Source organism: Poecilia reticulata, chromosome 3, assembly GCF_904066995.2.
Source record: "Poecilia reticulata chromosome 3, P_reticulata-male-v2, whole genome shotgun sequence".
Lineage (NCBI taxonomy): Eukaryota > Metazoa > Chordata > Actinopteri > Cyprinodontiformes > Poeciliidae > Poecilia > Poecilia reticulata.
This window is the reverse complement of record NC_088832.1, coordinates 15,174,334-15,198,771: the sequence shown is the minus strand read 5'-3', so window position 1 is coordinate 15,198,771 and position 24,438 is coordinate 15,174,334. Positions and strand designations below refer to the sequence as shown.

Here is a 24,438-nt window from a genome sequence, read left to right as displayed (position 1 = left end):
TTAGCAACAAAAATTGTTATTGTTCAAAAAACATAGGATTTCTTCTACTCTCTTGAAATACCACTTTTTGACTCTCCGGAAGGCTGAGTTATAGTCGCGGTTGTAACAGTTCGCGTTTTTGAGCCAAGACAGCGGTATGGCGTTTATAGTTAAGGTTTACATTGGAGCCGCCTGGGAGAGCGGCGCGCGTGATCCGCACCGTGTTGCAAAGATCCAGAGATGCACGAGGCGCTGCGACAGCTGCGCATGCGGCGGCGTCAGCTTGTGCCGCTGCGTGTCCGCTTCAAGGCGCACAATGAACCGAGCTCCGTTAAAATTAAAACAAATTCAATAATTTCCATTGGCATGATTTATCACTTCTCTTTTTATTAATCTTTCTTTCTACGAAAAATTGTATGATAAAAGCCTTCAGGTTGGTGCTTTGGTCTCAGCTAAACCTTTTTTTTGAAGGAACATTTTATTTACAAAGACTTCAAAATTCATTTTATTTGTCGTTTTTGTTTATTTATTTTGGATATTTGAAATGCCTTCCAGTTGCAGTGTTAAATGTTCATTATAATTCAAAGTTTACTGATCTTTCAGATTGTGTTCTTGCATTATAATTTGGCCATTACTAAATTACTTAACATTACTAAAAAATGGTCTAAAAGCAACAATATTGTTAATCAAAATTTGTTGTGACAGGTCTACACACATATGATATATAGTGTTAGTTTATTGCCATGGATGGCATAGTTACTTTGAAAGAGTAATTTGATCACTCAATGAAAAATTCATCCATCAGCTAGAAAATGTGCATCTCTTTTCCCTCCATCGTTTACGTTTGTGTCGCTGGTGTTACATATGAAACGTATCTCCCCAAGGAAAAAGAAGAAAGCAACAATATGTGTTTTCTAAAAATAATCACAAATACGTAACTTGGATACGTAATTTTAATCTGATTATTGGATTGTAAATAGTAACACGTTAGATTACTCGTTACAAGGGGTCAGATTAGAGTAACACGTTGATGACACCACTGTTTGACATTTTTGCTCAAGCTATTTACGGATCTTTCAAGTTTCCGATATGTGTCCCCCCCATGATAAACTTGTTCCTACGCCCTTGTGTACAAGCTATTCGGAACAACAATGTCTTCATTAGGTATGTGTAGTGTTCAGAGTTTGCATAGGTGATTTTTATGTCTTCAGTCTCTGGTTAAACAATCTGAACATCCGACAAAATACTTTTTTGATTCCAGGACATTTTCACTACCTTTTTGTCCCCCTTTTTATATTGTTTAAGTGCACTGTGTAAAATATTGAAAGACACAATAACTGGATGAGAAATTACAGAAAAAACTAAACTCATAGACAGTTTTCTGCACAGCAGCACAAGCTTGCTCTATTGTCCTCCTAGCTTGTATGCCAAGTTATAAACGACTGCAACAGAAAACGCCCTTGTATAATTCAATACATTAATTATTTATATTGCTTGCTTTAATTATTAGATATATCTGTTATTTTATGTTAATCTCTCTCTACAAAGTCCCTCTTGATATCTCGGAGAACAGAAATAAGTCATGTAATTTAGTAGCCTACCTGTTGGAGGCAGCAGTGAGCTCTTCATGCCGTTTGTCTACCGAAAACCCATAAGACAAGTCGAAACTTGCGCATGCGCCTACCTCTGGTTTGTTCGACCTCTACAACAGACCGGTGAGTGCTAACCCTCTTCCTGATAAATTGAGATTCACTGACTTTTATAAGCTTTTTGTTCGATATTTTCCGGCTGCATTGTCTGCTGTAGTGCTTCTTCTTGTTGATTACTAACCATCTTCTTCCTGTAACACTGTGCGGTCTTTGCATCCGAGCTTGACCTTTTTGCGTGTCGGCTCAAGCCGAATGATTAGTCTAATCATTCACCAAACGAAGCTGACTCATTGATATAAGCTTTAAATAGTTTCATTTATTTTATTTGCAGACATCAAATATCCACTGGCTACTCAGCCTCATCTGAACCAAACGAAACATCGTGATGTATGCCTGCGCCAAGTTCGTCTCCACGCCCTCTCTGGTGAGTACACTTGAATGAATGGCGTCTAATCAAAGTTGCAAACGCTAAACAGGGCCTTTTCAGAGCGGGACAGAAAGCAGGTGTGTTGTTTGCTGTCTGTAAGGACAGAACGGTCACTAGCTACTCTGCAGCTAACTCTGCTAACACCCTGCCACCGAGCTGGCTTTGACCCTCTGCTAAAGTCAGCTGAGCTCACACCTGCAAGGACGAAGCAGTTTCAGTCAGGCCAAATCACCACCCGTCTATTGTAGCCACACGGAGAACCGCGGTTTATAATTTTAGACTGATATAAACATACTGTACATGCAACCAAAGCAAATGTATAGCGTATAGAAAAGGCCCAATTAGAGTTACACGTTTTGTTGTTGGAACAGTTGGTCCAAAGTAACTTTTGGTCAATGTTGCTATTATTCCTGGGTTCAATTAATTTACGAATTAATATATTTGGATGTGTATATTTAAATTGGACCATAAAACAAGCGTGTTACTACCAATTTAACGAATTGAGGCCAGATCAAAATGGAAAACTCTGGTTAAAACATTTTTTTTTGTTTAATAATTTTACACACGTCCTCTAGCAACCAACCAGTTAATTTGGAGACCCAGTCCACTGTTGGGATTTTCATTTGAAATGAGCGACAACAAAAATTGGGGAAAACGAAACAAAGCTAAAAAAAATAAAACTCAACACCTGACAAAGTTTTTTAGTGAAAAGAAGTCATTTTTTTTGTCATTCTCAGCCTTGACAGTTTTGACTTTTTGGTTAAAGATCACATATTAAGACAAATGGAAAAATAATAATAAAAAGTAAACCGATCATCTTTAAAACAGTTTCAGAGGTATATTTTTTTTTACTTAAAATATTATCAGTAATTTAATATTATTGCTAATATTTTTTTTTTCCAATGGACTCCACAGACATTTAAATACGAGATAAGTTAGATATGTAATTAAATAAACATTGGTTTTCTCCTCTGTGCATTTGAAATGCCATTATTTCTGTAATGATCCTAAATTGACATGGTTCTTGTCTTTTCTTTTTTTTTCTGTTAACATTTATTGCTGGTCTGTCTTGAAATAAAGATGTCATTCATCTATCCTTGGATATTGCTGTTCTATTACTTTCTTTTTAAGTTTTTATCAACCTCTTCCTTCACAGGTCCGTGCTGGATCCCGGGCACTTTACAGACCCCTCTCAGCGGCAGTAGTGTCTGACAGCAGGAAAGCAGAGGTGAGGACAGTCTTGAGGCACAGGCTATTTGGGCAGTAAGAACGCATCATAGCTTTCCATCCTGGGCTACTGTGGTTTCACGTGCAAGAAGAGTAAATCGAGTACTGTATAAGAATTGGCAGCGAATGATTCATTGCTCAGGCAGAGATTTGAATGAAACAACTGGACACTTAACATTTAAATATGAGGGGATGGATACATTTTTCCTTTGGGAATTATGTAAAGCATATTAAGTTTGCTTTTAGCTTTCTATAGCTAAAATAAATACTTAAGCTGAAACGAATGTCCCCTCTGCTTTAGCATGTAAGATTACCTGAACCTCGCTAAAGTTCAGAAATCCTTTGTGCGTCTCTGGTTTCAGTTTGACAGCAGTGGCAGACAAAATGCCTCCATTTAATTTTTGCTAAGGCTAATGCAACCTGAAGAATAAAGTCTTATTTGTGGCATATTTTTAACCTGCTTAATCTTATGTTAGTCTTGATTTATTTAAATAAGACAACTTACTTAAATGTCAAGATCAAATACAGATTTTTATTTTAATACATTCAGGATATTAGGAGTTGGCTTTAATCCTCATCCAGATCAAAACCTTGAATGAGATGCCAAACTGGATTTTCCAACCTCTTCACTTATTTCCATTTTTAGTATATTTAGAACTACAAAAACAAAACGGCTGCATTGAAATTACATTTTACCTTTTCTAAATTGCATGAAAAGACTAAGTGGAGTTTTGTGTAAATATAGCTTTTTGTTTTATGTTTTCTAAAACACTGGCAGACTGCCTCACTCCTGGCACCACCAAGTACTGCAGCCTCCCAGCAGCAGGTGGCAGTGCGGGGATTCCAGACCAGTGCTGTGAGTCGTGATATTGACACAGCTGCAAAGTTCATCGGAGCAGGAGCTGCCACTGTTGGTGTGGCTGGATCTGGAGCTGGTATTGGAACTGTGTTCGGCAGTCTTATTATCGGATATGCTAGGTATGACTTTTTTTAATGCTTCATAAAACCCTATCTAAGCCTGTTTTGACCTTAGCAAATATTTTCTGGTTCTGGTTTTGTGGTTCGAAGTTTTTCAGCTTTCCTCTGTTGTGAGTTTAGAATTGTAAATTTTCTATAAAAGCTAAATAAATGTTCATATGTTCTGGATAGAAGCTTCAGTACTTGGTATCCACCTTTGATCACAAGGATCACAAATCCTTGTGACTACAGTCTTGCAAATCAGGAATCGCAATGTCATTTATTGGCTCTTTTTTTGGTCAAGAAAAATTGATATAAGAAATATTCTATTTTTTGAACTGTTAACGTGTAGTTTCATTACATTTAACTCCTGCTTTTCCCCCATTTTCTCAACAGGAACCCATCTCTGAAGCAGCAGCTGTTCTCTTATGCCATCCTGGGCTTTGCTCTGTCTGAAGCTATGGGTCTCTTCTGTCTGATGGTTGCATTCCTCATCCTTTTCGCCATGTAAACACCTTGGCCCTTACTGTACAAGGACACATCATAATGTCAACAAGAGTCAGCAGTTGGAATAGAAGGATGATTTGAGCTCATTTTGTCTAAATCTTATCAGTGTTTATTGGAAGATTGCTAATCTGATGTTGAGATTGTCTGCTAAACTCGAATCATTGTCATGATGGGTCTAAACTGTGTATTTAATTGAAAGGTTTGGCAACAAACATGCAGCCTGTAATTGAAGTAAAACACTTAATTCTTCATTTGTTTCTTGTTTTTCATAAACCTGGTTTGGAATACCAAGGACACTCCTCCGCTTCCGCTTCCTCTTAAGGGTTTTCATGTGACTGAATCGGTCAGCATTATTGGCCAAGACCATGTGCACAACAAATTATACTTCAGATTTCAAGTGTTCACAGCACACAGACAAAAGGATGAGGGGTAATGTGCACAGGTTTTTCCCAGCCATTTATTATAGAAAATAAACTGATTTTAAAAGTTTATTTGTACAGCACATTTCAGCAACAAGGCAGTTCAAGGTGCCTTTACAATATAAAAACACAAAGGTGCAAAGTTTAAGGCAGAAAAATATGTTAATGTGCTTTCCATAGTGGTCACTAGTGAAGAGGCTTCAACCATAGTGAGGCGGCAACAGGCAGCCATGAAAATGTCAATGAGGAAAAACATGACATTTATTTGCCTTAGTTTTGAAATATGAAGATTTAACCTTAAGAGAAAAAATCTCAAATAAAATTGCCATTTCGTATTGTGCTAAAAGTAAATTACTTAATAGTATTTAGACACAAGACGACAATACAGCGTATATTTCATTTTCAACGAAATGTTGGGTTCATGCAGGTCCAGTTTTCAGATCCGCTCCACTTTTCTTGATTTTTAGCGACAGAATTTAACAAAAGCACAATACGAACATCTATGATAAAACACCCTGAATTAATTCAAATTATTTTACTTTTAAATGCACGTAAACGATATAATATAAAATACTGGATAACTTATGTCCGATTAATTCCAAATGGAACTGTATTTTGTAAAGCTATGGGGGACGAATTTAATGAACGTACCATTGAAGGGTCACCTATTTCCCCCAAAGATTTAAATGAAAGCGATCATTTAGTAAATTCATGGCATGTCGAGGATTCAACAGTGCTTCCTGTTCGGCGATTTTACATTATGAGGAGGAAGATTTGTCTGGAACCCACGACAACACGGACATTTCTGCGGTGGCTGTCTTCGTTTTCCTGTCGGCCTGGTCCGGATGGTTCTTTATGGCAAAACAAACAGCAACGATCTCTGAAAAACAAGGTAATCGGCATGAGTAGCTTTGACGAACTGTGTTCATTTTTATAGTTTTAAAAGTAAAAGCTTAAGGTGATAGACTGTCTTTGTAACAGCGTATGTAACAAGTCAGTTTGTTAAATTATCAAGTCCTTTCTAAGGGGTATATTTGATCTGAAGTTTAAAATTGAAGTTACAACTTGTACATTTAGATGTTTTAGCTCCTCTTTTTCAAGCATTTCTCTACCTTTCCGCTGTTTCCCGGAGTGTTTTAGCCTCCGTTTCCACCAGGAGGCGCTGGTGTATTACAATTTTTAAGCCTGGGAAAAAACATTCAAGCAGCATAATACTATCTTCAAACCTGAAGTATGTGTGTTTTCGTTGTAAACTATAAAAATACTTTATCAAGGATAGATTTATTTGCACTGGTTCCGAAATGCAAAACGGTAACCATCGGTTTAGTCTTTATAAAATGCATCTTTTAAAAGGGCATAATGTGAAAAGGCAAAGATACATTGATTGAGAAGAACACAGAATAATACAAAAATTATTAAACCGTGTCATACTAACCTCAAAAGAATAAATGCATAATCCACAAAATGAGTTAAAATGAGTTTAAGAAAATAGCTCATAGAAAATAAACCAGAGCAAAATAAGACAAATCCCACGTTTATTTTGCTATCACACACAGTACAGAGTGTGAAAAAAATGATCTCCATCTCTTAGTGTGAAGCGAATCGTATCAAGGAGACGTATTTAAGTGCCGCCATGTTAACCAGGGCATCTTCTGTGAACACCTTTATCTAGAGTGCCAACATTATAGTGGATGTATTATAGTGGATGTTCTCTTTTATTGTCTGTATGTTTTTTTTTTTTCTAGATAAGAAACACAGGTGAAAGCAGGAGACAGCCATGTCCAGCAGTCCTTGATCATTTTGACCAGCAGTACAGTGAAGAACTGGGAGACTTGTGGGCCTCTGCAAGGTGAATTTTATCTTGAATGATTTACCAACGTTCTCCCGATCAGTGGATAAAACCATAGTTCTCGACTTCCCCTCTGTCTTGCAGAGCAGTGCTGCTGGACCCTCCGTCCTGGCAGTATGGGGTCATGTTAAACCGCTTCAGCTCCGTGACAGATATCACACAGATTCTTCTGTCTCAGGGCTTTTCATCACTGCTGCCACAAACGGACGTCTCGGAGCTGCTTCATAACAATGACTCCGCTGTGTCTAATTCTCCACGTCAGGAAGGAAAAGACACTCTCTCACCTCATTTCTCAAAACGCCCTCCTGAGGACGTTGGTCTCCTGTCCTACATTACCTCTCATGCATTCAGTCAGGCCCGTCAGTCTGAGCGTCCACCCAAACTTCCTCCTTCCTCATTACAGTGTTACATCCACCCACACCCCCTGCGATTTCCTTCCCAGGCCCACCGGCCGGGCCAGCTGAAGCAGTACTACCTCCTGAATGCCGCCTCGCTTCTTCCAGTGCTGGCTTTGCAAGTGAGAGATGGTGATAAGGTCCTGGATTTGTGCTCTGCCCCCGGAGGCAAAGCTGTCGCCATAATGCAAAGTGCAACTCCAGGTAAACAAGCAGCTATGACACGAGTTTCATTATATATCGCGGTCGAGGGTTAGCAGGAGTGCAATCAAAAGAGATTAATATGTTGAAATAAAAAAAGAAAGATTTGTGCATTGTTATCTGCACTGATTAATTATTACAATAAAAATGGATTGTTGCTGAAAATTTGTCATGTTTAGAGCTTATTTTATTACCAATTAAATGCAAGAAAATCCTAATTCCTGTGTGTTATGTGGGGGTGTTTTACAACGAGAGCCTTTCACCAAAACCCTAATGCTGAAATGTGTTGCAAAGCTTCTGCAATGATCAACTCGTTTCCTACCCTATTTACTACGGGTGATCACTAATTCTGCCTATTTTATGTTGCAGCTCTTCTCTGCTGTAATGAGCCAGATCCTCACAGACGGGACTGGCTGGCCAAAACCCTGGAGTCCTTCCTGCCTCCCTCCCTGCGCAGCAGAGTGATGGTGTCTGCGCAGGACGGCCGCTTCGTCGGGGAAAGCGAAGCCGGTTTTTATGACAAGGTGAGCAAAGTACACCTGACGTGTTCATGGCCACTGGTAATTGAATTTTCTCTCCGCATCCAACAAATTAGGGTGATGCACTTTTTATTTTCCAATTCCATGGTAACGAATCAATGAGAGCAGCGAGCCTTTGAACAGAAGCTAATAAACCCCGCAGAAAAAGAAGAAAAAGCATTTATTCACAACAGAAATTGAGACGAGGTAGACAATGGCTGCGGGGAAGTGGCTGAGAATGGAGCAGCATCATAAAAAAAAAAAAAAGAAAAAAAAAAGGGAGGGCAGAGAATGAAAAGGTTTACTTTTAACTGTCTGAAAGGTAGACGTGACAAATCGTGCTGCTGTGTTATAACACAGATACAAGATTGTGGAGTGATTCTCAAGTCACCTTTAGAGGTGGTCATTAAGTTATTGTATGTTAATGTGTGTAAATCATATAAGAAAAGTAAGAATAAATGTATATGTACACAAACAAATGTAAAATGCCTAAAAACTTGTCTTAAATGTAAAAAATATATAGAGTGATATCAAACTAAATTTGGATTAATCATGTGAGCATGCCTCATATGTAGGTAATAAAATAGAATAATGGGTTAATTTTCGGTCATTCAGAGAAAACACATATTTGAACCCTCAGACATAATTCATAAGTTCTACAAAAATACTTTCTAAGAGCTGCTGCACATGGTTGATCCACAGAAAGCATAGCAAAGGGAAGATATTAAAATGCAAAAGTCGGAAAACTGAAAGCTGAAGCAGGGCCAAAACACACCGGATCTGTTTTGGTGCCAGATCCAATGGAAAATCAGGCCGGATGATATACACAGCAAGTAAAGCACTGGGTTTAATGTCAACATTCTTTATTAAGTTTATGTTTACACTGGTGAGCTTTCCGCTACAAACTTACTCGCTCTTACGAGTCCGTTGGTGTGTTGATGGAGCGTTGCGTCAGAGCCAGATAAAAAATGTGATCAGAATGCAAAACAGTTGGATGCAAGTGGAGTTTGGACCTTAATACACTTCTACAGAAAATGCAAACATAAACGCAAATAACAAAGGACAAAGGGTGTACAGAAAATGGATGGATGGATGTTCATGTTAAAAGTCTAGATTAAGAAAAATGGCACTTTGTTTCAGGTCGAATGAAATATGTAATGACAAGCTGAGTTCTGCTACCAGAAAAGAAAAGGGATGCAACCTGAAGATATATAAAAATCAATGGGAAAATTGTTGTATTTTAAGTTGTATTTCACCTATTTTATTAATTCAAATTAGGTTATATAATGCAGGGGTTACCCAGGACTAAACTGAAAGAAATCGATATTGTTACTGAGCAATGCATGTTAGTGATTTTTCTCAAGAGAAAAAAGAAAACAAAGGTCAAACTAGAAGTAAATCTACAATGTTCTCAAGTTTATTGATTTGTCTTTTCAATCATTTTCTATTTCTATATTTAGAGAGCTATTTTTCTGTATTCTTTTTTTGTTTTTCGATAAGTGATTCTTTGAAATGTAATTGTTTGTAAGTATGTTTCACTGAGAACAAATGTTTTAAAGAGTTTTGCGTCCTCTCAGTGTTTTCTTTTGTTTTGTTACTAAACTAAAACAGAACAATGATTACCTTTAAAGAGTGGCTGCCTTCACCGTATTCTTGCCAACAGTGCTGTCCTTTTCTCCCTGGCTGCTTCCTTTAGAGGTCTCCCCAGCAGATTATCCACCCTGTCCTTAACATTCTCCTCTGTCACAGCTGCCTTTCTTCTTTTTTTCCCCCTCTTCCAAGCCAGCTCCATTTCCAATGTCCTTTGTCCACCAGATCCACCTTTCTTCTGCACATGTCCAAACTATTTCAGCCTTTCCTCTCTAATTTTGTCCTTTGTGATCCATAAGTTTCTTTTCTGATGCAACCTTCCAGACTTTTCCAAGCTAGGACTAGGAGTCCACTGACTTTCCTCCTCCCTCTTAGCCAACACTAAGCTCTACTTTATTAACAGTATGAAATTACTGGGGGGAAAGAATGGTTTCATCACGTCTGATGTTAAATTAGTGTCTTCAAACATGACTTGATACTTTGTTCTTGTCTTTATCTGTATAAATTATGACTGTGACTGAGCTGTCCATATTTTATGTTGTCCCAGGTTTTAGTTGATGCTCCTTGTTCTAATGACAGGAGCTGGCTGCATTCTAGCGACAAACACCGGGGGCAACAGAGACTAGAAGACAGAGCCGGGCTGCCGGAGCTACAGACTCGGCTTCTAAGGTGAACCCAATAACACCAGACATAGAAAACACCTGCGAGGTGTACTGCACCTTCAGAGCAGCTGAAACATAACAGTTTTGTACTGTGTAAAATCGATAAAGTGTGATAAAAAAGAAATTAAACGCTGTTTGTCTGCCTCCTATAGGTCCGCTATATCTGCAGTGCGTCCGGGGGGTGTTGTCGTCTACTCAACCTGCACACTGTCGAGCTTGGAGAACGGCGCTGTGGTTGAGGCGGTGCTGAAAGACTTCCCTGATGCTGAAGTTGAAAATCTGTGGGAAGAGATCGCTCTGCCTCTGTCAAAATACTTTGCCGTTATTTCACTCCCTGGTCAGAAACAGACAGAGCCCAAGCCGTCTCCGTGTCCGCCGATTGGCTCTGCGTCCGCTTCTCATCATCAGCTCGGCATTCTGGTGGTTCCCCAGCCCGGCAAGACCTGGGGGCCAATGTTTTTGTCTCGAATTAGAAAAAAAAGGATACAGTCTGACCTCCAGAACGAAGAAGACAGGTGAAATGCTAAATTGAGTCCTGTATCAATTCCAGAACGTCTTTTAGCACAAACTATGCAAAGAAGTTTAGACATTCAGACGCGAGCTGTGCGTTGTAGTAACCTTTACGCTGTAAATGTTACATAAAGTTTTTAAGGTAAGGAACACTATAGGTGTAGTCGGACGTTCATCTGTCTGAGAGTGCTGTGTGAGATTTTAGATTTAAGCACCAAATCAAAAGCAAACATGACTCTAATCTCTCATTCTTACCTCCAGCAATCTTCACCAGAGACACATTTATGTTTCCTGAATTCTAATAATCAACGTTTAAGATCAAGATGCACCAAATGATCGTGTGACGGTAACAGAGTTGCTTTTACCCATAAAACAGCAGAAAACTCAAATTAAGGTTATTAGGATTGTTTTAGTTGTTAAAGCTCAACTGTTTGCCATCCAGTCTGAACCTGGGCCAGACTGTTTTTGTTTGGATCAAAATGTTCTATGTGAAGCATTTGTTATCCACCAGAAGCTGGAAGAGACCTCAGAAATTTTGGATTATTTACATCCAACAAGGATCTACCACCCTTAGTCGGTTGTTTTACTCTGTAAAAAGAAAAAAACATTTTTTTGCAAACTATATTGTTTTACTGGCAAAACATTGTGGTTTTGTCAAAATTCTTGACAAAAAGTAGATATCTATATGTTGAAAAGTCGTGGACAGTTAAAAGTAAGCCTTCTTCACACAAGGGTATATATAGTTAGTATTTTGTTGCTCCTTTTAAAGTAGATTGATTTTTTTTCTTTGAGTCTTGAATTTCATACACAAACAGAAAACCTTTTCTTTAATTACAATTGAGACATGAGTTGTCCAGGAAGGAGTCTTGCTGTGCATCATTTTCTTTTTCCGTTTCTGCCATAAAAAAAAAATAAAAAAATACAATGCTCTTTTCATGGTAGTAAGATGTGATTTCAGACACAGCTGAATGTGAAGGAAAAAGACATACTAGCCCCATCCTGTGATGATTTATCTTCATGAAGGCGCTTTATACTCGTTTCCTTTATTTCCTGGTCTTCAGGAATATATTCAGGAATATAAATCTTCTGTGTGAAAAAAGTTCCATTAGTTACAACAATGTAACGTTAATGTTTATTCATAGAGTCGCTGCAAAACCACTGACCGGCATCCTCCCTCAGGAGTCATTCCACATAGTGGAAACCTAAATATCACCTCAGCATTTCTATGTATTGTGACCTACGGAACATCTTTAAGAGACAACAAGCTATTTTTATTGCAAAAACTGAAAAGTGGCATAAAGACTGTCTCGCGAAGGTGCAAGTTTAATAAGATAAATCAGTATAAATAGAAACGTCACAAAGATGATCTCCTTTTTTCTTGCTCTTGTCTGAATGGACACAGGTTTTAATTTTCCCTGTTGGTAATCTTCCATCTGCCAGGTCTGTTATTAGACTGTACCTCCTCTCAGTGCAGCGGAGAGACGATCGTATCATCTCCTGTGGGTTATTAAGTTGAAGGACTGCACTTGAGTCATGCTTGAGCAAAAAGTAGACACAGTTTCATCGCGGCGTTGCAGCTTTTCATTAGACTGTAATTGCTCAGGTCTGAGGCAAAGGTGCATTTAAGGTAAATGCACGTAGTTCACATCCTGAGCGTTTCAGGACTGAGAAAGTATGCTGTCGCGGAGGTAGCGTTGTGCGGAAACCCTGTGCACTCAGATATAAAGGGCTGGTGTTTGAGAGCAAATCCCCGTGAGACACAGTCGTAGAGATGATTGCTGAAATAAGAAAGCTGCGAGAGCTTCATAACAGCCTCATCCACCGCTTCCTTTTGGTCATATAGACACAAGCAATATTTGCTGCACTTATATGGCTATTTTTGTGGACTGCCCCAGTTTTTCTTTACTTTTCCAGTTTTTTTGTTGTTGTTTTTTTTACATTGGAAAGCAACTCCTGTCTGAAACGGGAGCGCCATCGCGCCACGAAAACGGCAACACCGATTCAAATTAGACGAGATATGGAGATCATGCGAAGCTTCATTTGGGTTAACTATGTTGCTGACCTTTGAGTGAACCCTGGTTTGTTGATGGTGCCCATATTGCTGCGTTTCCTCAAGGGGAGAATCTCTAAGCAGCTTTTCCTCCACTTCAAAGGCAGCGAATGTAGGCCTGCTTTGCATAATCAGGTGGAGAGCTGCTTTTTGCCAGAGAGGCAGGAATTAATTTGTGGCACCACCAGATGTAATCATTAAAACCTTAGTCATTCACAATAAAGGGAGAAGAAGAGGGAAAATTAGAAAAGGAATTGTAGAACAGTAAATGGAGTTAGAAAGCAATGCAGAGCACAGGATGGTGCCGAATGCCACAGGAAAGCAAAGCGGAATAATCTGAGCTCAGCTAGGAGTTTTTTTTTTTTATCCATTCTGGCAACATTCTCTGCTTGGACATGCTGGCATGAAGTTAATCCTTACTTCCCTCCTAACCATTCACTACGTGCATTTCATCATATTGGTTGTGTATAAAAAGTTGAAGTAGCGTTCAGACAACGGATCCAAATTTTAAGGTGCCACATGTCAACAAAACTGAAAGCCCCTTGGTCATCTGTTTCAACATGACACTCACAGCCTCTGGGGGGGGGGATCCTATCGTCCAGTTTCACTGCGGCATTAGCGTTTTTAATAGCAGGGAGCTATTTTTCAGAGAGAGAAAGAGAGAAAAAAAGGGAAAATACACCCGAAGGGCAGTTTTGTTGGATGTTTAAGAACAACCTTATTTCTCCATGGCATAGATTCAGTAATACGTCTGAAAGATTTCTCTGAGAGTTTAGTCCGTGTTGGCAGGGATAGCAGTTGTTGCAGATCCGTCGGGCTCTGCACGATGCAAACTTCCCATCTCACCGCATCCCAAAGGTGCCCTGTTGGATCCGGATCTAGTGACAGTGGGTTTTGAACTTTCAAAAGGCAGTGGTGTATCTAATAAAGTGGCCACTTGGTGTACACTCACTAATATTGCTACTTTTAATTCAATATCTGCGCAGCTGCAATACAATGCGATGGGCTTGCTGTTTGTAAGATTTTTTTTTACGGTGAAGCGTTTGACATTGAATGACACGCACAGCTAACAAGTGTGTTTATAGATCTAGTGCCTTTCAGGTTATCCATCGCTCATTTCAAAAGCCATCATATGTCAATATTCCATCAGTGAAAAGGAGAGCACGACTGCTGCTGTTGATTGATTGCTACGCCACTTGTCTTGAAGGAAAAGGTAAGAAGGAACCCATGCTGAGGATAGTCAGACTGTTGTTTTTTTTTTCCAATCTGCAAATGAAAAAAACAACAAAAAAAACATCAATAATCAGCCCTCAGTACTTTGAAATTGAAGACACGACTGTGTAACGCCCAAACAATTACAAATCCAACAAAGGGAAAGAGTTTCAATTTAAAGGTTCTGCACACCAGAACTTATCAAGTCATCCTTACATGACCCGTTGCTTATGTGTAATTCAGATAATCCACAGATCAGAATCGGTGTCAGGATTTATTGTCAGAGACTTGGTGGATGGGAAGAAAACTGTCCTCCTTGTGTTTTTTTTTTTTTTGGCCTGGAATTGAAGCTCATCGGATCCCATCAATGTTAGCTCTGACAGACAACAGCAGAGGAAAGTTAATGGTACAAACTAGAAAGAGTATCTGAACCACCTTCAAGATAAAAGAAAAGAACAGAAATGCCTGCTTCTTTTATCTCCCGTTTGTCATGTACGGGAGGGGGGGGGGAAAGTGTTTTGTTGTCTCTGCTCAGGCCTTAAGTAGAAAGGGAGGTGATCTAGCTTGAGCTTATTCATCCGCAGAAAAACACTGGAAGCTAAACTCACATGATCATCGTCAGGAACTGCAAAACCAGTAGGACCCAAATACTGTCTGTCTTTGGCTATGACAAAAAAAAAGAACTTTGTTTTGTCATTTAATATGTCATTGTGTCTAAATTGCCTGTCAAAGTCAACAAGTCATTTAAGAAATGTGTTGTCTGCCGGTCATGTCACATGATCCAAGGTTCAGACCAACTGAAGCACACAGAGCAGAAAGATGTTCACAGTGGTCTGTAAACTAGTGGCTTTGCTTGCTACTTAGCGCTTTCACTGCAAATCAAACTAAAAAAGTCAGGATTTCTTTTTCACGGAACGGTTTCAGCGAAAGGTAAAATGTGGAAAGTATGTAAATGGAAAGCAGGTCTTTGGATTTGTAAATGTGAAGTTCCAGTTCACTGTAGCGGCAGGCTTGAATAGTTTTCCACTGATCGTGTTGCCAGTGCAACTAACCATACTGCCTCACATTGTGCTTTTTGAGCTTTGGACGGGATTGTTGGGTCTTGTGGGTGTGGGAATGATTCTTATGTACACTAAAAAAATTTATGTAAACTTCTTTTACATACACTTTTTCTAAAATTAGTTTAAGAGATTGAATCATATATTTTTAACTGGGGATTCTTGAGGTTTGAATTTTTTGTATTTTACAACAGTTGGTGAAGAAGTTGAAATTAAAACAGGGATTTTATTTCAGGATCAAGTCGCTTGAGGCCAAAAACAACAGGCTGGAGCTACTTTTACGTCTGTACTGGATTATGATGATGTTTTATACAGGCATGCTTCTCTTAAATATTTTCATTTGGTGGAAACTGTTTGTCTGGAGCTTTAAGATTTGTAACAGGTGTGAAGATCGTACACATCATTGTACGACCAAATTAGGTGGACGGCCTTGGCCAGCAGCAGCTGTAGACGCCATTATTGACATTTTTTATTATTAGGTCTTTATAAGGTCTTTCTTGGACTTTTTCCCTTTTATTTGTTGGCAGACATCAATCAACTTATTGCAATTGGAGGAGGAGTGAAGGTGATTTTCTTTTTGGGGTTTTGTTGTATGGTTTTAATTAATATTCATGGCTCAATCATGTAATTTTTAACATTTCTTTTAAAGCATTTTTTTATTTAATTTCTGTAAATAATGTTTCTAAGCCAAACCCTGACTGTAGAAGGCATGTGGGTACTAGATTGTCTAATCCAACCCGTCTTTGTGTTTTTGATATTTTATAAAACTTTGCTCACAATTTCAATTCCAAGGGGGAAAAATGAAATAATAATTTAAAAAAAAAGACAATAAATGACACAGCAAGTCTGATTGCAGTGTGGTCCATGAAAAACTGTAGCAAAAGGGATGTTTTTTCTGCCAGTTTCTCTTTACCAAAGATTTCTGCGAGCCTCAGCAGCAGCCAGGAAGGAGACATCTATAACAGCGGCACCACAAGACAAAGCGCAGGCTTAACAGAGTGAAGACAGGACAGATTACCTTGGCCTAGACATTCATTCATCCTTTGAAGAAAAGGCAGAATTGATCTGGAGACATAAAACTAAAGCCCTGGACAGAACTAGCAAAATTTGATTTAGAAGAAAATGACCAGGTCTTCTTAGCCTTAAGTATTGATGTGTCTCTTCCCAAGTTAAAAACAACGTGATCTAACGTGATCTGAATACATGACCTTTAGATGTGAGATTTTACACCGCTGACTGCTTAATCCTTAAACACATAGACGGTGGGAATGGATAAACTTACGAAGAAAAGGGGAGCGTTTTATAAATGTATCTAAAAAGCGTCATTGTGCAGCTTTATAAAGTATAAAAAAACAGTAACTTATTCTGTCAAGCACTGTTTTCACATTTCTAATTGATGAATTCATGTTTTTTATTTTACTTTTGATTTTTTGGAACAGCCAGCTTAATCCAATTCAAGAAATCCCTCAAGAGCAGTTGCCAGAAAACTCCTGCATTGACTTGGAGCCTAACATCTGACTGTATGTGCTAACGCGTGGGGGTCTCATCTATGTTAGAGGCATGTATGCAGTATGCGTCGTGGATGGAGCGGTAACGAGGAGGATACGAGCTCTAGGAGGAGGATGGACAGAGCTGAGCTGAGCTGAGAGAGGTTGGAGATCCCAGTAATGACTGAACAGAGCATCTCAGAGTGGGAAGACAGATGACGGCTGCAGACGAATCATAGAGGCGCAGGTGATTATCGTGGAGAGGTCTGACATGGTGTGGTAAGTAGAGAGATCTGAGCTAATAAACTATCAAAAGCTACAATAAAGGAGCACAAGTAGTGTAAATAAAACATCAAGTTTTACTTTTCGGCTTTTCTACGAAAGCTTATCTTCACAGACGTTTCTGTTGAAGTCACAAATATACAAGCAAAACATTGAAATGTCCTGGTCAGAGAGGCTTTTAATTGGAAATTATGCATTATTAAAGAAGGTGGTCTAAAGATAGCTGATTTACAGACTAAGTGAGCATTGCGATATTAAACACACTCAGAGTTTATGTCATGCTACTCTTCCCGGATGTCTGCCTGCCTTTCATTACATCATTACATCGATGGCATCTCAGAAACGCCGTCTGTACTTGTCATGACATTCAGCGCCACTTCTCCAGTTCAGGTGATATCCCCAGAGTAAAGGCATGCGGTGAGGACCCGTGTTAACTCTTGTTTGACCCCAGTATGAATCCCTGTGATACGTACACCCAGGGATGAATTCCAGTAAAGTTATCCTGAGACAAAGGTGCTTCATCTTAATTTTACCTCAACTCTGTTCATCTTTCCCTCTTCAAACCTTGCTGAAGTGGACATGCCTGAGGAAAAGGAATAGCATGAATAAAACATCTCTCACCTTCAGGACAAAAAAGGGGGTAAAGAAGTCAGTGAGGAGAATAATAACGGTGCTCATTAAAACTGAAAGATTTCACAGCAGTGTTTAGTTTCGGTTTTGAAAACATTAGCAGTAGATCTTAATCGAAGCACGGCGATGGTTGCGGCTTCTCGCGGTGAAAATTCACAGATTGATTTGAGGCATAATGGTGCCCTGCCGAAGCTTACCCTTACAATGCTCGGAATGAATATTTGACAGCCTATTCACATTTCACATCAGCACGCAGCACTTACAGATGATCTATTTATTATTCATATTCTCTGTGTATGTATGTGTGCAGCTCTGAAGCAATGCAGCATGCCATCACTTGCATTGTGCTATTTTCCCTCACACTTTCTGTTTTCGCAAAATTTGGGCAGTTTGCCGTCGCAATCTGGTGATGACAAAAATACCCAGTTCTTTTGCTGGAGTAAGCGCATCACTTTGGCTCTTCTAATTTTACGACAACAGTGTTTCAAAGTGTTTGTATAAAAATAAGTTTGTGGGGGATCTTTGTTAGCTACTGCCAGTTTTCTTGCCAGACTAAACTGCACTTCCTCCAATCCACCTCTTCAGAGATTATTTCTGTTTTCTATAATTTTCTAATTTCCGGTGCTTTTAATCAAATTACCTCAAATATTAGATATTTTTTAAGTCTCGCATAACTTAATGGTGGCAGCAGGCTAAACAGTCAAGTACCCATTACAAGATGTTTGCCCAGGGGTCCATTAATGTTTTAATAAAGCCACTTAAAGACATAAAACAAAAATCTTAAGGATTCACCCTCTGGGAAAACTTAAGGATAATCTCTTTGCTTGAAGTCTCATATAAAAATACTCTCTATACATGCCAGTGGGAAGGGATGTTCTTTTATAGCATGTGTGTGAAAGAAAGAAAAAAAAGTGTTAATAAAAAAATAAACATGTAGCAGAGACATCAAAGGTTACAACCACAGTGGGACAATTAAGCAAATGTATTTCTAATGATAAGATAGTCTGATGGAAAAGATCTACATTTCTTCATCTTTATACAAAGACTTTTATGAAAAAAATACCTCCCCCATTTAATAGTCACTCTGTTTTGCTTTTTAGTGATGGATTCATATATTTAAGGTGAAAAGTTATCCAAACCAGCCTGACCCTGCGAGAAAAAATAACTCCGGGATGACCCACCCTACGACCGGTAGTAACAAAACCCCTGATGTTCATGATAGCTGGGACTGAGTCTTTTATATCTCCGAGGAGCAGAATAAACTCCGGACTTTAAGTAGGCTTCTTCAAAACTTTCAATTTTTTTTTTTTTTTAAGGCATTGAAGGGTGGACCTGCTTCTGCGGCTTAGTTTGTAACCCAAGTGATGTCCTGCACATTTTTCATTGTAAGAAAAACAGCCAAAAGAAGAAATGTGCAAGGGGGAAATACTTTTTCACCACTCGATGTATAACACAATAAAAAAAACAAGGGAAGTTTGTTGAGCTGTAAACCCCGGCCAATAAACCAACCCTTGATACTCGTATGATCTTAACAATGGTCTCTGTTGGACAGTGCCATCTCGTCTTCAGGAAAAACATTTTCTTTTTTTCTGAAGACTTTTGACCAGTTAGCTTAACTTTGTGACAGTTGTGCTGACCTGGCAAGTCTTCCATCTGCAGAAGGTGACACAGAGGCCAATGCAGCACATAAACTATTGTAAACAATAAGGCAGATGGCAGAGACGAAATGACTCCTATTTATTCCCTCCATCAATTTTTTTTAACCTGTCGCCTCTGCACTTTCAGGACTTGCTATTCTCTAAGTCTCCTTGTCACCAGATGACTTTTTCCCTCTTCTTTTCTCAGCGTCTGAGTAGCTGGCTGTTCCCCTACCACCTCCCCCCCTCCACCACCTCCACCCTCCCCATCTCAGCGTCGGGCTTTGATCTCGCCAGCCCCAGCACACAGGTAGACAGTGATGGTGTATGGCTTTTCTCTGCCTATTAATGTCTTAACTCTTACTCCTGCTTTTGCTGGGGCTCTACTGAGACATCATTTCCCCACACCATACTGTGTAATGACAGGCCTGGACACCCTTAATCACACCATACTGTGTGTGTATGCGCGTGTGCGTGTGTGTGAGTGTGTGATATGAGGTCTGGAATTCAGGAAAGCTGAAACAAGCAGTGATAAGACGTGATGAAATCATTGCCTGTTTGTCTTTATAAATAATGCATGGGACAGTGCTATTAAATGTGATTTACTGTACAAAAACACATCCATAAAAATTTCACTAAAAAACTTTGATGAACATTCAGCTTTCAGGGGATTGAAGACTGTAATAACGGTCTAGTAGGGTGTTCTGGGCTGACGTCTAAATTATTGAATCCACCTCAGAAGCAAACGTAGAGCCAAATCCTGCTCCTGCCCCTTGTGGCGTTTTGGGCTGGGCTCACGTTTCATGGTGGCGACTTTAATCCATTTGATCACGGCTTGGCTTCTGAGTCCCACTATTTTTTATTTTTTTTATTGAATGATGCGATCAAGTGCTCTCTCTCTCCATGAGGCAGAAGGAAGCGATGAGACTGAGCTCCAGCAGTTTTTCCCTTTTTTGCAAATGCAATACTACGATCTGGTGATGTGAGCACGGAGCAACCAGATTTTTTATAAAGTAGGTGAATAATGAGTCGCAGCTGGTCCAGCCTTGCACACCAGGCGCTGCCAATGCAATAAGGCATACTCTCGAGAGGGGTCGGAGAACAGGCAAGGCTGCCTGCGAAGAGACAGCATCCAGGACATTGACGAGGTAATTCAGGCGAATATGCATCATTGTGGGTGCCAAGATTGTTTTCAGACTGTCACACAAACAGAGAAGAAGATGTTTAAAAGCTCAAGATGCACAGGGACAGCTATTTATCCACCGCCATATTGTGGCTAGGAAGAAATGTAGCAATGTATTTAGAAATATACCTAAGGCCTATATAGATATGCATATTAAAAATGCATATTGGTTTGTTACAGGGTTTATGACTTTCTTTTGTGAATACAAGATTTACAGGACGTACAAGAATTGGTATAATATCCCCTCATCAGCTCCACTTGTTTGCAGCTCAAAGGAGGAACTCATTAGCGCCTTGCACCATCTGAAATCAACATCCTTTTGCAGCTTTATACGTCATGATTGTACAATAGAAATCTCAAATCACTAAATGTTGAACTTTTTCAGGCAACAAACAAAACAAAACTGCCTTCCTTCTAAGTGTAAGTTTACACAATCTGATCAAAGCCTAATGATCTTTTCAGTAATTTTTAAATCGATAAAGGTGATTCTCACATGCAAACAAAACAAGACTAAAGTGCAGATAAAAAGTTTCCGCCCCACCTAGCCAAAATGAAAGCTACGATATTAAAACTCTCAAACAATTCAACAACTATTCGCTTGCAGAAATAAAAAAATAAATCAAATGTTCCACCTTGCAGAAAACGGATGATGGCGAGTCAAGTCATGTGTTTTAGAATAATTCAAATCAGTTTATTTTAGGAGCAAATAAGTAACAAAACTGGAGAATTTCATCTTTTTTTCCCTAATATACCTGAATTATTCAAACCAGCAATATGTCAAATGTGACACACATGCTGCAAATATGTGACTGTTCAACTTGTTTTCTCATATTTACAATGGCATAACACAGGTTTTCCAATAAACCCATGTATATTGCATGACAGAAAACTGTCTAATATTAAAACTGCACATTCAAAATGACCTGATCATCTAAGTAAAACTTTATCTCTTAGGAATTCAACTGATTGCTTCAAGTCATTAGTGCGACTCTGAGGAAACCGGTTGCAGCATTTACGCGCTGGCTGCCGGGTTTCTGAAGCAACAATAGAAAATGGAAATCAAAAAATGGAAGTACTATAATATTTTCTGGAAATAGTGAAGCTTTCACATTGTAGTTTTTAGGAGCTGGAAATAATTTGCATTACTGGCAAAGAAATGACTAAAATTATTGATCATCTGTCACCAGTGGAACAACTCATTAAGTTGGCGTTTGCATGAAAATTCAAAAGACGTTGTTTTTACCATAAGGCTTAATCGATTTACACCATGCTAAGTTTATACTATACTGACCAGATTCAGAGACAGTAGTATATCAAACTCATATCACAATCTCATCCTACAAGAGGTTCGTTTACTCCTGAGTTCTTTAATCATCAGCCTAATCCCAATGTGCCAGTTCTGCTTGTATTGTTGCACCGGCTCCCTGTTGACTGAGTGAATATAATCAAGAAACAAAAGAAATGACTCATTTCAAAAAGCAGTTATTAGCTGGCTTTGAAGACTTTGCATTTAAAAAAAAAACAGATCTAAATGAACAAAATTCAAAGTAGACTCACAAGCTTTCATCTGACTGCACTGTGAGCCGGTCTTACACCACTTCCACTCATCTCTCCTCTCCTCTCTCTCCCTCTTTTTCTTCTCTCAGTCTCTTCATCTTTCTGTCTCTCTTTCCTGGAGTGATGGCTCAATTACCATTCCTCACACTCAGGCTTCAAAAGGGAACAAAATGGAGCAGGGTTCTATAAAAAAAAAAAAAAACAGAAAGAAGAAGAGACTTTTAATTTTTTACTCCCCTTCTCTGACTGTCAGAGTTCACTGAGCTCTGTTCTGAATTATACCAGTAATTTTAAAAGATTTCAGGGCAGGAGCTGAGCTATGGATCAATTCAGTGGAGCTCAGTGCTCAATGACGGACGAGGGAGCTAAAGTGTGAAGAAATATAATGAAATCAATTAGCGCTGACCACTTCGTTCCTTCAAAATGATCTGAAAATACTTTTATTTTAATTGTGTGTTTTAATAAAATGCATAATTTAAACCTCATCCATTTTCTGTCGAATGAATTGGCATAAAGTCGTTTACGTCAGCTTGTCCGTTTATTTTCCGACTGCTCATCCTTCTACCTGCCTTCATTCCTCCATCTCTACGTTTCTGATGCTTCCCTTCCTTTCCCTCCTCCTAATCCTCTCTTTCCCTAAGTGCTGCAGCCTGGAGCCTCGGGGATCCACACGACTTGATTGTGTTTTGATGTTCTTGTGAAACCTACAAGTGCACTCAGCACTCAAGACCTATAACATACGTTTTCAAGGCTGTTCACCCAAAGGAAATGGGGATGCAGGGAGAGAGCGAGGGAGCATTTAACATTGCCGTTGTAAACACAAAGACATAAGCAGCTGGGTAAGTAGCCATAAATACACATAAACCCCAATACACAGGAGGGAGGAGAAATACATTGACATAGAATTTTATTATTATTATTTTTAAATCCATAAATTGGTTGTCACCATAATTTTTTAATTACTCAAATAATTACGTGAAAAAAATTTATTTTTTTATTTATTTATTAAGTTAACACGCAGGTCCTAAACAAAAATATCAGCACAATATCAAGGCCGTTTCTTGTAGTAGATTGCGCTGACATTGGAAAGGCCTTACTTACTAACCAAATAGGTGGGTAGCAGTGGGTGCATTGTGGGCAGGGCGCTAATTTATTTAACATTATTTCTGACATTCGGTTCAATTCAACTCAAAGGTCATGGGTGTTGTTCTTCCAGGGAACCAAAATGGTTATGACCGCCCCTGGACATCCTGCATTTTTTTTATAGCTTAAATTCGATGTCCCTTGTTTGCTTATAATGAGAATGTGTTATATATATCCACATACCTTCTATATTTTAATTTTACTTCTCTTCCTTATCACCTTCAGTTAGACAAATACCTTTTTATTCTCAAAGTGAATAAAATCTAGATATTTATTAGACAGACTTATTCATAACTTCAAACTTTTCTTTGTCTGGAACAGGAACAAATCAATGTGACTCGTGGCTGATGGCCGTAATATTACTGTTGGAATCAATGAAACCCTTTTATCTCCATGAAATCAATAAGTACTATATCTGCCGAATGCGACTTTGTAAATTAAGTTAACCAAAGTCATATTGAATAGGTAGCTAGTGAAATAAACATGGTTTACACTTTTGTTTTGCGAAATCAGTAAAACCATTACCAATGGAAAGCTTTCCATCTAAATGAAATCACAGGCAATAAAAACTGCAAGAACTCATTCATGCTTTGCGTGCATCTGGGCTGTGGCTTTCACTTGTTAGGAAAAGGAGAAAACAATAAATCGGAAATATGTGTATCATTTTATCACAAATCAGAGGTTCCTATGCTTGTGCTATACTGTTACCAGCCCAACTTTAGATATAGAAAAATTGGTGTAGGATATGTTATATAAAGAAAACATATAAGAATCATAACGCTGAGCAGCAGCTTCTACTAAATGATTTAGATTTTCCCATTTTCTCCTGAGTTCTTGTGGCCATTCTGCATACTTATAGCATTGATGACCTTCCCAAGAGTTTCATCCAGAACTGCTCTGCAAATTTGTTTTAGACTGTTGCTTTAAATGCAATAAACTAAGTAGATTTAAATAAAATAAAATAAAATAAAGTACGTAAAACAGGCTGAAGTGTAGAAAAGAAGCACCAAGCAGCGGAATGAGAGGCAGAAACAAATATCACGATCACCTTTGAGTCACTTGTTGACTAAGTGTGTAACTAAAGCCCTCACAGGGATAGCTTCATGTTGCAACAATACATCTATCAGAGTTTTTCTGTTATCAGAGTAACAGAAAAAAAGAACTCTTCCCCCAGAGATGAGATGTGAGGCCTTAATCATCTCATCTTCAAATTAAGCCTAAGCCTAATCCTCGTCTGGACTGTCAAATTGATGTCAGATGGAGAAAAAGCTGCAGTGAGAACTTTTCATTACTGTCATTTTGTCATTAC

General features: G+C 38.8%; 2 protein-coding genes across 2 annotated transcripts; both read left to right on the top strand.

Moving 5' to 3' along the window:
* Window positions 1-1,556: 1,556 nt before the first annotated feature.
* On the top strand, window positions 1,557-4,997 carry LOC103461942 (ATP synthase F(0) complex subunit C3, mitochondrial-like). Its single transcript, XM_008404350.3, has 5 exons — window positions 1,557-1,694; window positions 1,960-2,052; window positions 3,212-3,283; window positions 4,061-4,260; window positions 4,636-4,997. Exons 2-5 carry the CDS (start codon window positions 2,014-2,016, stop codon window positions 4,748-4,750), a joined length of 426 nt encoding a protein of 141 aa, XP_008402572.1. The 5' UTR covers window positions 1,557-1,694; window positions 1,960-2,013; the 3' UTR covers window positions 4,751-4,997.
* Window positions 4,998-5,752: 755 nt separating this feature from the next.
* nsun3 (NOP2/Sun RNA methyltransferase 3) lies at window positions 5,753-24,103 on the top strand. Its single transcript, XM_008404348.3, has 6 exons — window positions 5,753-6,057; window positions 6,911-7,014; window positions 7,099-7,613; window positions 7,980-8,134; window positions 10,266-10,387; window positions 10,533-24,103. Exons 1-6 carry the CDS (start codon window positions 5,791-5,793, stop codon window positions 10,897-10,899), a joined length of 1,530 nt encoding a protein of 509 aa, XP_008402570.2. The 5' UTR covers window positions 5,753-5,790; the 3' UTR covers window positions 10,900-24,103.
* The last annotated feature ends 335 nt before the right edge of the window (window positions 24,104-24,438 follow it).

What these genes read in the sequence shown, in the direction of transcription:
- LOC103461942 (XM_008404350.3), top strand. Translation starts at nt 2,014, where the DNA reads ATGTATGCCTGCGCCAAGTTCGTCTCCACGCCCTCTCTG. An exon ending in TCGTCTCCACGCCCTCTCTG is followed by an intron (nt 2,053 to 3,211) that starts GTGAGTACACTT and finishes CTTCCTTCACAG; the next exon opens with GTCCGTGCTGGATCCCGGGC. An exon ending in CTGACAGCAGGAAAGCAGAG is followed by an intron (nt 3,284 to 4,060) that starts GTGAGGACAGTC and finishes AAACACTGGCAG; the next exon opens with ACTGCCTCACTCCTGGCACC.
- nsun3 (XM_008404348.3), top strand. Translation starts at nt 5,791, where the DNA reads ATGGGGGACGAATTTAATGAACGTACCATTGAAGGGTCACCTATTTCC. An exon ending in AATGCAAAGTGCAACTCCAG is followed by an intron (nt 7,614 to 7,979) that starts GTAAACAAGCAG and finishes TTTATGTTGCAG; the next exon opens with CTCTTCTCTGCTGTAATGAG. An exon ending in AAGCCGGTTTTTATGACAAG is followed by an intron (nt 8,135 to 10,265) that starts GTGAGCAAAGTA and finishes ATGTTGTCCCAG; the next exon opens with GTTTTAGTTGATGCTCCTTG.